This window comes from Trichoderma virens (assembly GCF_000170995.1).
Source record: "Trichoderma virens Gv29-8 chromosome Unknown TRIVIscaffold_3, whole genome shotgun sequence".
NCBI classification, from domain to species: Eukaryota; Fungi; Ascomycota; class Sordariomycetes; order Hypocreales; family Hypocreaceae; genus Trichoderma; species Trichoderma virens.
The window spans coordinates 2,442,648-2,455,819 of record NW_014013746.1 but is presented as its reverse complement, the minus strand read 5'-3'; the positions used below and the strand labels follow the sequence as shown (position 1 = coordinate 2,455,819).

General features: G+C 44.4%; 6 protein-coding genes across 6 annotated transcripts; 1 reads left to right on the top strand and 5 right to left on the bottom strand.

The window, feature by feature from the left end:
• Nucleotides 1-180: 180 nt before the first annotated feature.
• On the bottom strand, nucleotides 181-2,460 carry TRIVIDRAFT_62518 (uncharacterized protein; the record flags this gene model as incomplete). Its single annotated transcript, XM_014104578.1, has 5 exons — nucleotides 181-203; nucleotides 295-327; nucleotides 438-453; nucleotides 667-957; nucleotides 1,015-2,460. The coding sequence occupies 5 exons, from the start codon at nucleotides 2,458-2,460 to the stop codon at nucleotides 181-183; spliced, it is 1,809 nt and encodes a 602-aa protein (XP_013960053.1).
• Nucleotides 2,461-3,961: 1,501 nt separating this feature from the next.
• Nucleotides 3,962-4,741, bottom strand: TRIVIDRAFT_32988 (uncharacterized protein; the record flags this gene model as incomplete). The annotated part of the gene is made up of 1 exon (XM_014104577.1): nucleotides 3,962-4,741. The coding sequence occupies one exon, from the start codon at nucleotides 4,739-4,741 to the stop codon at nucleotides 3,962-3,964; it is 780 nt and encodes a 259-aa protein (XP_013960052.1).
• A 1,661-nt stretch (nucleotides 4,742-6,402) lies between these two features.
• TRIVIDRAFT_62516 (uncharacterized protein) lies at nucleotides 6,403-7,050 on the top strand (the record flags this gene model as incomplete). Its single annotated transcript, XM_014104576.1, has 3 exons — nucleotides 6,403-6,519; nucleotides 6,584-6,858; nucleotides 7,002-7,050. 3 exons carry the CDS (start codon nucleotides 6,403-6,405, stop codon nucleotides 7,048-7,050), a joined length of 441 nt encoding a protein of 146 aa, XP_013960051.1.
• Nucleotides 7,051-7,827: 777 nt separating this feature from the next.
• DSK2 (serine threonine protein kinase, CMGC group) lies at nucleotides 7,828-9,342 on the bottom strand (the record flags this gene model as incomplete). The annotated part of the gene is made up of 5 exons (XM_014104575.1): nucleotides 7,828-8,012; nucleotides 8,077-8,242; nucleotides 8,313-8,614; nucleotides 8,705-9,039; nucleotides 9,104-9,342. 5 exons carry the CDS (start codon nucleotides 9,340-9,342, stop codon nucleotides 7,828-7,830), a joined length of 1,227 nt encoding a protein of 408 aa, XP_013960050.1.
• Nucleotides 9,343-9,660: 318 nt separating this feature from the next.
• TRIVIDRAFT_219615 (uncharacterized protein) lies at nucleotides 9,661-9,993 on the bottom strand (the record flags this gene model as incomplete). The annotated part of the gene is made up of 1 exon (XM_014104574.1): nucleotides 9,661-9,993. The coding sequence occupies one exon, from the start codon at nucleotides 9,991-9,993 to the stop codon at nucleotides 9,661-9,663; it is 333 nt and encodes a 110-aa protein (XP_013960049.1).
• A 769-nt stretch (nucleotides 9,994-10,762) lies between these two features.
• On the bottom strand, nucleotides 10,763-11,733 carry TRIVIDRAFT_33234 (uncharacterized protein; the record flags this gene model as incomplete). The annotated part of the gene is made up of 3 exons (XM_014104573.1): nucleotides 10,763-10,951; nucleotides 11,069-11,587; nucleotides 11,650-11,733. 3 exons carry the CDS (start codon nucleotides 11,731-11,733, stop codon nucleotides 10,763-10,765), a joined length of 792 nt encoding a protein of 263 aa, XP_013960048.1.
• Between the last annotated feature and the right edge of the window lie 1,439 nt (nucleotides 11,734-13,172).

The window sequence follows — 13,172 nt, the reverse complement described above, 5'->3', positions numbered from 1 at the left end:
CCTCGAGCAGGTCAATGAAGTTCTGTTATCCGTCTAGTAAATCAATATTCATATCTTCTTCCCGTAAAGCAACGAGAAGAAGCTCGTTATTTGCTTAGAGAATTATCTAACTACGTGCTGCTATAAATCTCTTCGATTGAGGATTATTAGTGCGCGGACTTGACCTCGCGGCCATAGTAACTAAACATCAGTCGAGTATGAACCTATTAGCGATTTTGTACAGTAAATTTCGGGCAATGATCTGTGCTTGGTAGCTGCGCGAAGGAGCTTGAAAATATGTCGTTGGGTGCCTACCTCCTTGACTTTCATCTATGAGAACAGATAAAGCTATACATCTGATAGCTTGGTGAATTACTAACGAAGATATTGTCTGAGAGGCATCTCCTGTCATATACCACGTTTGGCTGGCATTCGGCCTCTTGATTTGATCTACGCACTTCTTTCCATGCATTGCTATTACATTGGCGCAAAAGGAGTGTGTCAATGTCAATGCGCCCATGGCCAAAAAAAAAAAAAAAAAAAGGTTCCTCCAAATTCTTCTAAGATGAACTCTGATAATAATGCGCACCGAATATATCCAAATGTAGCATATAAATCGACATATAATTATAGGTTTTGTGCGAATAAAACATGACCATCTAGTTAAATAATAAATTGCCCGGTTACCTGATCCATGACGCTGCGCACGTCAAGATTGCCACATTTCTTGCGCATTTTCACAATTGCTTCGAGTAGTTCTCTTGCCTTTCGAATATAAATGCCCCAAACCTCTCCCTCTCGGAAACGTTCAACAACCCAGTCTCGCCGAATCGGGTCTCCCGTGCAGATCCCCGCAAGAAACAATGAGGAGGGTAATATGGATGAAGGGGAGCAGCTTCTCGACGGGTCGTACCGAATCTTAAGGTGGTAGTGAAGTATCCTAGAAACGGAGGATTCCGGATCAAATGAAGGTAGCGGCTAGATATTGTCAATAGCGAACTCCCGTCATCACAAGACGCAAGTGAAGGTACTCACATATACTGTATAGAGATATAGGAGAGCTGAGTGTAGAGCCGATAAGACGGTGAATCGGCCATATGCGGCAGAACTTAGCCGCTCCTCTTCAACTATGTCTTCCATGTCATCTTCTTCAGTATCATCTAAGGGTTCAGCTTCCCAAAGATCAACTTGGTGCTGGATAGACCTATATAATGATTTGATCTCTTCTGTTCGTACAGGTGTAAGAGTTGCGAATTCATTTCTGAGCTGTTCTTGTATCCTCATATCAAGCTTTGCAACATCCATGCGGAAAGAATCGGCCCGAAGGAGGCTATTCACATCGCCAATCATGGAAGTTTGCCTCATCTCCCCTTCAAAAATGGATGATACTGTGGGGGTATTCCGGAGATGTTGGACGAGTTGCCCGCCACCAAGTCCATAGTGAGATGCTCGCGCATCCAAAATAGCAAGGCGTATGACAATACGCCTGATGAGACTGGATGAATCTGCAAGGGCCTTCTCCACTTCTTCAGTGCGAACAATATCAATTGCAGCAGCAATTAGCTGGAAAAAGGTGTCGATACTACCAGCTGTCACATGTACTTGTTTGACTCTGACAAAAAGGGCCGAGAGCAAACCGTCCATAGTGCTGGTCTCATCATGTCTGAATTGGTTAAAGGATTCATGTGCTAGGCGTTCGTAGACCTTTGCTTGGTCGCAGTAAGAAGGGGATTTCATAGAGAGGTGAGACGCTGAAAATGACAAAATAGCATAAAATAATGGCGGAAAGGACAAAGACTTTGAGAAGGCCGAAATAAAAAGATTATTTGTGTCCTTAGAACGATCGTCCACTTTGGCATACCCCTTCATTACCTCCAAATAATGCTGGATCAAGTGCCGATTATCTTCGTTCACCGAGGGACCCCTGACCTTTGCAGCTTGGAGCATTGGTTCTTCTCCGTCTGCTGATAAAGTTCCAGATGGCCACATGTCGTTGCTAACTTCGTCTAGAGAAAACCCATCGGTCATGATATATGCTTGCGCATCGTTGGGCCTATGCAGCACAGAAGGAGCCACAGCTGGCAATGGAATGAGATCCAAACCTTCACCCGAGAGATCTAATTCCAGAGATTTGTAATCCAAGGTGGCATCAAAGTAGAAAGGAGTACGCGCGAGTAGCTCAAACGGGTCACTCTGCGGCTGGCTCGAGAAATCATTACTCCCGTCTAAGCGAGGAGTTTCGGCCGGCCTTGTTTGCTCTTTGAAGACAGCCAGACTATCATTCTTCTCCAGAGTGTGGATAGTAGCATCCTTCTGTGATTGGGTAGGCAAAGGTGGTGAGTAGGAATTATCCTCATTTGCACGACGTGAAAGCCGCCGTCCGACCATCTGTCTCCTCTTTGGTGGAGGAGAGAACCTCTCTCCAGGGGCGGGGGGCTGCCACCGGCAATTAAGCCCTAATCTGTTGCAATTGGAGCACATGGAGGCCTGTTTTTGAGCATCCTCTAAAGTCCCAATCCGGGTTTTGCAGCGTACTTTTCGTAGTCGGCAGGTGTGGCATCCTATGGACAGCTGTCAGGAACATCACTTAACCGCGTTGGATGATTGGTGCCTTGCAAGGTGGGCTACAAACCAGAACGCGACCGAACTCGTGCCACCTCCTCTTCTGCAGTGGTAAATGAGGCCATTGGCGAGAAGATTTCAGCTGTTCAACTACCTACGTATCCTGTTATCCTCTTAGAAGATGAATCATTGTTTTGATGGGCGAGGAGGCGTGAGGCTGAACGAGATAAGGCTATGAAGCACGTGCTATTATGGCACTTACCTAGCTAGGCAGAGATAGTTTCCTGGGGTAGCTGGGCTTGCTGGGTAAGCTGGGGTAGGGGCATGCCGGGTTACGTAACTTAGAGCATTCCCTCAAGACCGCCGCTTTTGCTGACATGCTGGGAATATTAGGGCCATAGCAGCTATGAGCCGTCAGGAACACCTTGGGATGGAAAACCATGAACTAGATGAAATATAATCCCATAGTAATACATACGAACATATTTCCATATCTAAAAAAAGGGATAAAAAAAAGTAAAAAAATATTACGGCGAAAGCTAATGAGAGAGCACCTGGCTGGGAGTCATACAGTCATCCGTTTCCATAGCAAGCGGGTAACCATAATGGTCTTCCTAGAATAAGAACTCTGCAATAGATCTTTGTGCATACCATAGCGTAGGGGCCTGAAACTTCTGGGTATAGAAACTACGATTGGTATAGGCGGCGGCTATGACGCAGCGGCAAGAAAGCTTGGAATAAATTCGCTCTAGCAGCGAATGGATACACATGCGGTGGGAAGTCGCAAGAAGTCAACCAATAATATGCATAATTTAGAGCTCATGAAGCGATTGGAGAACCACTGAATAGCAATGGAGACTGAATGTCATGCTAAAATCGATACTCAGGTGGCTATCAATGATTCGATAACGAATTCTAGAGCGATGGGGGATGAAACAATACCACTCCGTCAAAGTTGGCCTATCAAGGCGATGCCACAGTAGGGTCAACAGGCACGTAATTGTCGAAGGATTCGCCAATGGTAAATAGCGTACCACATCAAGTTTAGCCTTATTAAGCCGACAATAAATTGCAAAAACTTTTTTGTATTGAACGATGTTGCACAATGGGGCGTCTAAGTTGTAGCAGAACTTTTCTTCGTAGTGTGTTAAAATATACAGGCTTTCCATTTGACAAGCTGTCTTATTTAAGGGGCAAAAGATCCCATTTCTTGGGAAGCAAATATACAAAATATATTTATAGGTTGACATGTATGTACCAAATTCACAGTGTCAAGCTGTGAAAAACTATCAAAACTGATAATACTAAGAATGAAAGGTGGAGATGTGGTTGGAGATATTAGCAATCATAAAGAACAGACTTCATAATATGTCATCCTCAGCCACTTGTTGGAAGTCCCCAAGTTTAAGTAAACGTCCAATTATTCGTACTGATCAGGGTCCACATCCTTGAAAGTGGTACCAACAGCAACCTCGTCATACCAGATTTGACGGAAACCCTGGTTGCCGACCATTGAGTGGTTATCATCATGCCAGCCGTTGGCGTAAAGACCAACACGGAACGCAAATTCGTAGTCATCATTGGTTGTTGTTGCAATATTATAGTGCTCATAGACCTTGTTGTTATCGAACCACATCTTGTAATAGCCCGAACTGTCGCTGGCCCATTTGGCTTGAATGATGACTTTATGCCAGACGCCGGCGGATACTGTCGCAATGTTTCCCGTGCCGGTGAAGCTACGACTGCAGTCTGGTTGGCGGTAGTTGCCGCTGACAATTCGGGAGTTGAGCTGGTTACCCTCTAACCAAATGAGTGACGATGGCATCCAATCATCGCCATCACAACCTGCACCGGGTCGATCGGCAATAAACTGAGCAATGTTGTATGATTGCTTATCAAACTCCCAAGATGAAGATAAACGGAACATGAAACCATAGAATAACTCATCGCCACGCTTATATCCCTGGTTGTGATAAACCTCAGAGTGGTATCGACCTTGGTAACCAGGCGTAAAGGTTTGTTGCATTAGGAGAGCCGAAGTGCCTTTATATGTGATGTCTGACACCTCAAGGACTTGACCTTTGTTCTCTGTGAGTACATAGTCGAATCCAGCTTTAGTGCCGCCATTTTGGAAAGTCTGCGTTGCGATACTGAGTGGCAAGGCCGCGAGAGCGACGGTTAGGGATTTGATAACACCCATGACTGGATTTGTGTATGGTAATGAGATTCTTAGTCGAAGGACAGATTGTTGTGGAATGACGATGGAAGAAATTACAATGTTGCTGGGAGATGGACATCAATATATAGAGGCTCGATGGGATATTATTCCCGAGATTGAATGGTATGTTTTCCTGCAGCATTTCCGGCTTTCAGCAAGCAATAGCCAAATGGAGAGAATTAACACAACGCCCCCGATCCAGCTTCTTGTTTGGTGCTAGCTATTACAAACAGTCTATTGAAGCAAATGATATTAGCATCATTTTACCACCAATGAATAACCGAACGACCGCAACCTAGCGGGGAAGATTTGAAGCATGCGGAAATGCAAATATAATATAAGAAGATTATCGTTGTATTCTAACAATGATTAGGGTAGAGGGTTGGCTTTGGAACACAGATGCCATGATAAATACAGTTATCCATATTTTACCTTTCATTAAACCATTAATGCTTTAACTCTAAATTATTGACTAATATATGCATATTTAGAACACTAACAATCAATACATGCATGGCCTAGAATGCCTCTTCATTGTGCTTTCTACGAAATGATCGCCCTTATTTTCGATTGGTCGTATTGGTGGAAAAAGTCTTCCTAAAATGCTGATACCCTGGTTAGATATTTTACCCTTATGTATAGCAACTTCTTAAATCGGCAGGTTCAGATTTCTACATCCTGACCACTCCGTATTTATCTTGATATCATAGTTACTAATTGCCTCCGAAAGAAGCCGAACATCCTCTTTCACATATTTGATGCATTTTTTGCTCGTATGAGTATCCGACGCCAACATATTTGCTCACTACCCATGAATATACTAAGAAAACAAGGCCAAAAAAAAAATCACTAGAAACAATAGGGAATCTAATATCATACTATTATTTGCAAACGACAGCATGAGCGCAAATTGTAATATTAGTTGATATTGCGTCATTAGATGTAACCTCTATTGTATTATATCGCGGGCGAATTTGCGTTTCGGCTAATACCCTATTGCAGTATCAGTATGAGGTTTATTTATTTCCGGCGCGTTTTACAGCACAAACAAGCAGCCTGACTGCCGAGATGCTACGCGTAGCTTCTTATTAGATTAGCGCGTGCAGCTGAAACAATGAAAGGTCGTTAATACCATATATGAGTAATGTTGGTGATCGATTGTTTTCTGTTGCAAAGTTTTTACCCAAATAATGTACTGGCGTCCGTATCTATTGAGTTATATCTCGATTCGCGAGCATACAGCAGCTTGTCTTACCGCCGCTCAGCGCCGGATACGACGATTTATCAGACGACTAAGTCTGAAATGGAATCGGAAGCATAGCTTACTAAGTGCCAGTTTTAACGGCCATTAGAAAACGATAGACGTTTGAGCTATTGGCTGCGCGCGATTCTGAAATCCCATCACTTTCAGCGAGGCAACGAATTTGGACCCCACGTAAACGAGAGCGAGAACGAGCAGCGACCCAGTATTGGGCTGGACAGTGATTGTACGTGAACAACGGATTCATCTCAAAATATAAATAACGCCTCCTGAAAAGAACAAAGAAAAATGCTCATATAGATCCTTTTACTTCGTTTTTTATCCTTTAAGCCATTTCATATTGCATTGATTGCCTTCCTCTACGCGCGAGAATATCCGCATCATGTCAGCGCAGGAGTACTACAACAACGTCCCTAGTAGCGACGGTAATCCACCGCAGTACAATGGTCAACAACAATACAATGGGAACTGCCCACAGCAGGAGGGCACTTCTCAGCAGGTTGGTTTTCTAATGTCTGGTTATCCTACTCATGCAAACCATTGTGCTAATCGTCCAATAACAGCCTAGCCAAGCTCCACCTTCCAAGGGCTGCGATGTCAACCTAGATGGCCAGATTCAGCATCGCCAGCCTGGGCATGATGGAGGAACCCCACATCAAAGTATCCCATTCATGCAGCAATCTCCCAATGCCAGCGGCGAACGAGGTCTCGGTGCTACCCTCATTGGTGGTGGTGTCGGAGCTTTTGCGGTCAAGAAATATGGCGGCGGATTGCTTGGCACCCTTGGCGGAGCAGCCGCAGGTGCAATCGGTGCGAATATGATAGAGCATGCATATAAGTACGTCGTCATTATATAACCCTGATATTCCCGATTTCTGCCCTCTGGCTATCGCTTGAAGTAGTAGCCTTCTCCCTCCTGTCGGCTGTATCTCACCTAGGAAAGATATGTTTATGACAGTTTACTAAAAACATGATGTCTAGAAGACACGAGAGAAGAGAACACCGACATGGTCGCCGTAGCGGTCATTGATACGACAGCACTATGCATATGATGTGCATGGGTCAAAGGAGCTATCGGTTTTATCCCCTCCTTTTTACACCAGCTCGTTTAATTTCCTCTTTGCACAGGTAGCAGTATAATAGAGGCGAATAAGCAAACCCCCTGCTCAGCGAGACAAGAAGTTTTTGTTTTGGAATCGCATTACTTTGATGGGCGAGACTTGGGGAGTATCATCAATTTCAGTTGTCCAGAAATAGTGGAGAAAATAGCGCTGCATGTATGTGAAACTAGATTGGATATGATTATAAGGGCTCCATTCAAACAGACTCATGTGAAGAAATGGGATCAGATGCTTTTGAATTAATCATTTGTCGAGTATTAACTTGAACTGCAATCTTTAAGAGAATCCTAGCAACTTCAAATAGCTGGAAGTAAATCCTGGCTAAAGCGTATGAGAGGAATCATGAGCGAAGCACACAACACCCGCAGCTAGCTAATACAGATGGAGAATCTGCCGCTTTTATCGATTCTCGAAATTTTTAATCTATTGGTGTTATTGCAATGAGTCTTTGATCGGTATATGCATAATGCCATCTTCGATACAAAGTGTCGCGTTGTCTCGATGCCGAACCTGTTGCGCCACAGGCAAGAGGGGTATGCCGGGAATACAAGAGAGAAAACTGGTCTATACCTGGGTAGAATAGAGCATCTATGGGACTTTGATGGGCCTGGCCTAAATAAACCATAATAACCAATCGACCTCTTGAATAGGTCCTGCGACCATCGTCTGCATCCTCACACATCGTTCTACATATTCTGCATGATCCATTCGTCATCGGCGAGCGCCTTGGCCGAGGAACGCTTCGATGGTTCCCACTGGAGCATCTTTCGCATCATGACGAGAAACTTCTCTTTGCTCTCCCCTTCTAGGTTAGTCTCTCTCCCCTCCAGCGATACGTTAGCCGGGAGTGGAATGTTTTGACGAAATTCCCCTATGGAACAAGTATGGTAAAGTTAGCGTGGAAGGGGGTTCAAAACCTAGCTCATCGAACTCACCTTTATCCGTAAAGAACTTATGGCTTGACTTGCCAGAATGGAGGAGCGCCTGCGGAGGGTCCCCAAGCAATGCAATGATCTCTGCAAGGTGCGCCCGGCTACGATACGTTCGATGCTCCGGATCATGCCCAGTAAACAGATGACCACCTTCAAAAAGGTCCCAAATCTGGGAAGATGGCGCGGTTATGGGTCAGCTCTTGAATTCGTGGAGTCGAATATTCGTTTTGATTGCTTACCATACAACCTGCGTTCCATAAATCAACCTGATACGACCAGGGTGCTTCCAGAATGACCTCTGGCGCTCTATAAATATCGGGCTGCACGTCCTCTAAATGTTCCTTGCCCCCTACAACAGCGGAGCCAAAATCGCAAAGTACCGGTGCTCCCCAATTCTTTGGCATCTGGAGCTCGCGTGACAGATAGATGGCTCTTCCATCTACCACTTTTCGCGGAGATGGATCCAGCAGCTCCTGCTCCTCGAATGCCGTGAAAACCGAATCGTCGTCGATCCCAAACATGATGTTGTCGGCTTTGATGTCTAATTCACAATATTTTCAGCACCGGGTTTGGTGAGTAAATGAGAAACAGACAATAGGAGCACCGCTTGGTTCAGATCTCTCATACGCACCTGTGTGGATGACCTGGCATTCTGTGTGCAGAAAATCTAGGGCCAGAAAAAGGCGTCGGAGTACGAAGGCGAGGACCGGAATGGGTAATCTCCTCACTGGGTTGCGATGGAGAAAAGTCAAGAGACTCTCCCACAATGGAGGATGCACTAGGCATCGGTGGCACCCGTCTGGTCCAGTGACATCAAAAGAGTCCAAGAGTTCCCTAACGGCACCACGCCCAGGATGCCTTGATGAAGATTTGGAAATCCGCTTGTACATGGAAAGCTCGTGATCCAGCTGCTCACCCATAGATTGTGAGTTTATGAACAGCTTTAGTGCCACATGCCGTCGATCACTGCAAACTTGTCAGTAAAGCGTCACGTTAAGCAGGGTGGCTGTGCGGACACGAGAGACCTTACTCTAGATCGCGCGCCAACCAAACAGTCGAACTAGCTCCAAATCCCAGTTTGCCAACAATCTGGTATCGATCCCTGAGCACTTCACCAATGCGGACCGGATAGTAACGCGACGCAATGTAGTCTGGAAAGAGCTCCTCTTCAATCTTTTCATTAGCGGGGATTCGCTTGACATCGGACTTGAAGGAAATAGGCTTCCAAGCTCGCCCAGGACAAGACAATCGCCGAAGCAGCGAAACCATATCCGATTAATTCTAAAGGGAGAAAAGAAAGCGCCAGCTCCAAAAATAAAATTGAGTAAAATAAAAGTAAAAATAAAATTTAAGATAAAGTCGTAAGTTGGCCCGTGTTCGATGAAATTTAATGGGGCGAAAACGCAATTGAGCAGTATGAGATTGAATGCGCACTAAGAGTTCAACTTTATATAACTAGGACAAAAAATATTGCCGAGATGTAATTGGGGACGATTTGTTTAATAAATACACATCTATTGTTTTGCTCACGTCCGCGGTTATTGGCAAGAGGTCGTACCTGGACAAAATAGAGATTCGATTCTATCACTATTCTGATCCACCATGCTCCATTGCTAGTTTTCCAACCAGAGCCCTTCCCGGGCTTCCTCCTTGAATCCATTCCTGTGGCTTGAAGAGATCAAACATGCCCACTTGCTGGAGCACTGGTATTGTGGCCCGCAGTGCTGGTTCTATAGCTTTCCTCTGATCATCGTTGCTTTCATCATACGTCTTGATGTTGACAAGAAGTGCTCCCACAGTCCCTGTTGGAACCTTATGCCCGTTTGGGAGAGTTACAACTGGAAACGCATTCTCATTTGTACCTAATGTTTTGTTGTTGATCTTCTGCAGATCATCGGCGGTTCTGTTGTTTGCATCCATGGCGGAGAGAGAATGCTGCAAGACTGGCTTCGAGGGTTTGGCGAAAGATCCAAAATATAACAATAACAACAGGAATAAAATGTATCAATGTAGAGACTTGTATTAGTGTAGAGAGTTTGCTGGCTCGAAATGTTGCTGCCATGAATGAGTAACCATAAGGACGGGGGTATTTATAGAAGAACATTCCTCCATTGGTCTCTCGGACGTTGCGTTATCCCCACCTATTCGGATTCCGAAATCTTGGTGCAGATCTGCGGTAACTAACATGTGAAATACAGTACTCCTAATATTCATTTGTGTCTGTAAATCGGTATTTTCCCAAATTGAATACTTAAGTTATGCAGTCACGTAAAAAAGCGAGCCTTATTCTACAATACAGAAAGAGTATATGCGTCCTTGCTGTTGGATTTACCATTTCCAGTTGGAAAATGGTCTCTTGGCATCAAAGGGTTTTTCTGCTAGTCTAAGCTGACGTTTATGGACGGTTCGGCCATTCGGGTATTTGTGGATTCAGGCATTTCGGACATCTCGATGCGCTAATTGGTGAGCCCTGGTGAGCCCACAGTGCAGATTATGTATTCTACAAGGGCTTTGGTCATTTGCTATTTATGGACAAGTAACAAGACGCATTTATATTACAGAAGGATTTGGTGAATTATTGGTATTATTATTATGATTATCAACTTGCATCCTTTCTCTTTTCTACACTGACACCTTATTGATTAATACTATTATTATATTATCAAACTTTTCTTACACGCCAAATGCTTCATAGCGCATAAGGCAGATCTCTGGCCTTGCCGCTCTTGTCACAAGGTGCAAATTGCCACCAGTCGGAATTCTTTCCGAAATACAGAAATTTTAGAATGAAAAATACAAAAGATGGGATCGGCGGCCAGCTGCCAGCTTGTTCAAATGCAACCTCATGATTATGAACCATGAAGGGTAAATCCACAACCTAGAAGCATGGATCTTCTTGTCAAAATCTGTTCTTTCGTAGGCGCAAAGAATTGTTTCATCATTCAAGGCGAGAAGGAGGATAGAAGGGATTATCGACCGTGTAGGATCAACTTACCATGCCAGCAGCAGTCTGGGTTGCTTTCACCACCTTTGCGGCTGTATCCTTTGTCCATTTGGCCCAGTCGGTCTTTTCCTTATACTTGTCAAAGGCTTTGAGAGTTAAGATCTCATCTTGCAAATGCTGCCAGAGAACAGGCATGAATGAGTTGATAATATTCTTGAGCTTTGCTCCATCGTATTTTTCCTTGCCTGTTTCAGCATTCTGCAAATAGGCTGTGTATTCTTTCAGACCCTCTTCGAAGGCATGATGCTGCTGAACATTGACATCCATGACACCCTTCTCGCCAGTGATCGCCTCAATCTCAGGAAAAATCCACTTCTCCTCAGTTATGTGGTGAGCATGAAGGATTTGGCCCCATGAGCTTGCGTATTTGATGAATGCCGGAACACTAGCCGATGAACGTTCCACATTGACGCACTGGAGATAGACGCTATTGATGCCTCGTATCAAGCAATTATGGACGATAATCATTTCCGCGGCCATGGAGTGGTATGGCTCAACCGTCTCCCCGGGCTAGGCACTATAGTGAGTATTGCGTTCATTTGACGATGCACAGACGTCTAAGCCAGGCTTACCTTGTAGCCCAGTGATGCAATGGAAATTAGATCAAATGGCCCATCGGCCCACGGCCGGCTGGTGCCGTTCTCTGTGCTTGTCATTGTTGCGAGCAGTGGGATCTTAATCGTGAATTGATCCGTCGGTCGAGGGAATCTGGAAAGATCAGCGCTTCAAGCTATACCAAGTAAAGCTCGTTTCAAGCAGGGCTGCTCAGGAACAGAAGATGGCAAATCCAGTGCACTTTTACCTTAAATAATTTAGCAATATGCCCTAGTGTCTTATTGCGTTCGATTGATTGTACCGCGTCGTTACTACTGGCGCTATCATCATACGAAGCAATCGTCTCTAGTCCAAATAAGCGGCTGAGCGGTGGTTTATACTCCCACTAAAATCTTACACGCAGCCAAATACGGTGTGTTGGAAATGTGCTGTAGCTACGCTAGTCTAAACAAACTAGACGTTATTGCGAAATAATAGCCCTGATATAGGACCTACCTCGCCCTTAAGAGGGGGACCCTTTTTTTTTCGCAGCCATATTCATCAATCGAAACCTAGATAAGAAAAAGTAGCAAATTGTGAGTATTTGTAAGCTATTGGTTAGGCATTACTCTTTGTATATTCTGTATTGTTATGGAGTACCGATTACAGCAATTAGCTATTACTGGATACTTCCGGTCATCTTACCAGCACTAAATTCTAGGTGAGCACGATCAATTACGTGTGATTTAAGCTCTCCCATGTCTTGGATGATTGGCCTCCTCACATTGACCCATAAACAATTAGGAGAGAGCTGCCCTAGATTAAAATGAACGCACTAATTTTAATTTTATTTTATTTTTTATTTTTTTTTGGTAAAAATAAATCGAGAAGCCTCTTCATGTAAATGGTAAATTGATATGTCCAGCCATGTTGGCAAGATCTTGCAAGCTTAATTATTTTGGTGTATCCTCTATCAGGTAGGGGTTATAATGGTATCACTAGCCGCTCTTTCTGCTTGTTCGAGTTCATTCAAGTGTCAGAAGTGGCGCTGTTCCAGCTGGTTCTGAAATGCGGATTGAATAATTATGCTATCAATACCGAGGGCGGTGAATTAGATGACGAATTATGCAAGTGATGTGGATATTCGGGCCTCGTTATGAAGCATTTGAATTGAGTTGGTGATTTTCAAGTGATGTGGTCTTTTTCCAGCATTTTCCAGTGTCAAATGTATTTACCCCACGCTTGGTACGGAGTAGATACCGGATCAATACAGGCTGTAAAACAATGAACTTCCTGATCTGACAGGCTTGCGCATTTTGGCGAAAACAGCCTCATCTGGCGCGGGGCTTTCTAGCGCTGCTTGAAACTCGCACTGGTATTTACTAGCATTGATGTAGCAGTCTCGCATACTTGGATCAGGAGGCTTATCGTACTAGGTATAATAAATCTATTGGAGCAGCTTGAGGCAGCCCAGAGAATAAATTCTGCAAAGAGAACAAGAACAAAAAAAGTCGTAAAAGTGGTCGCGTAGGATTCATGCAATTACATAAGGCAAATCCTT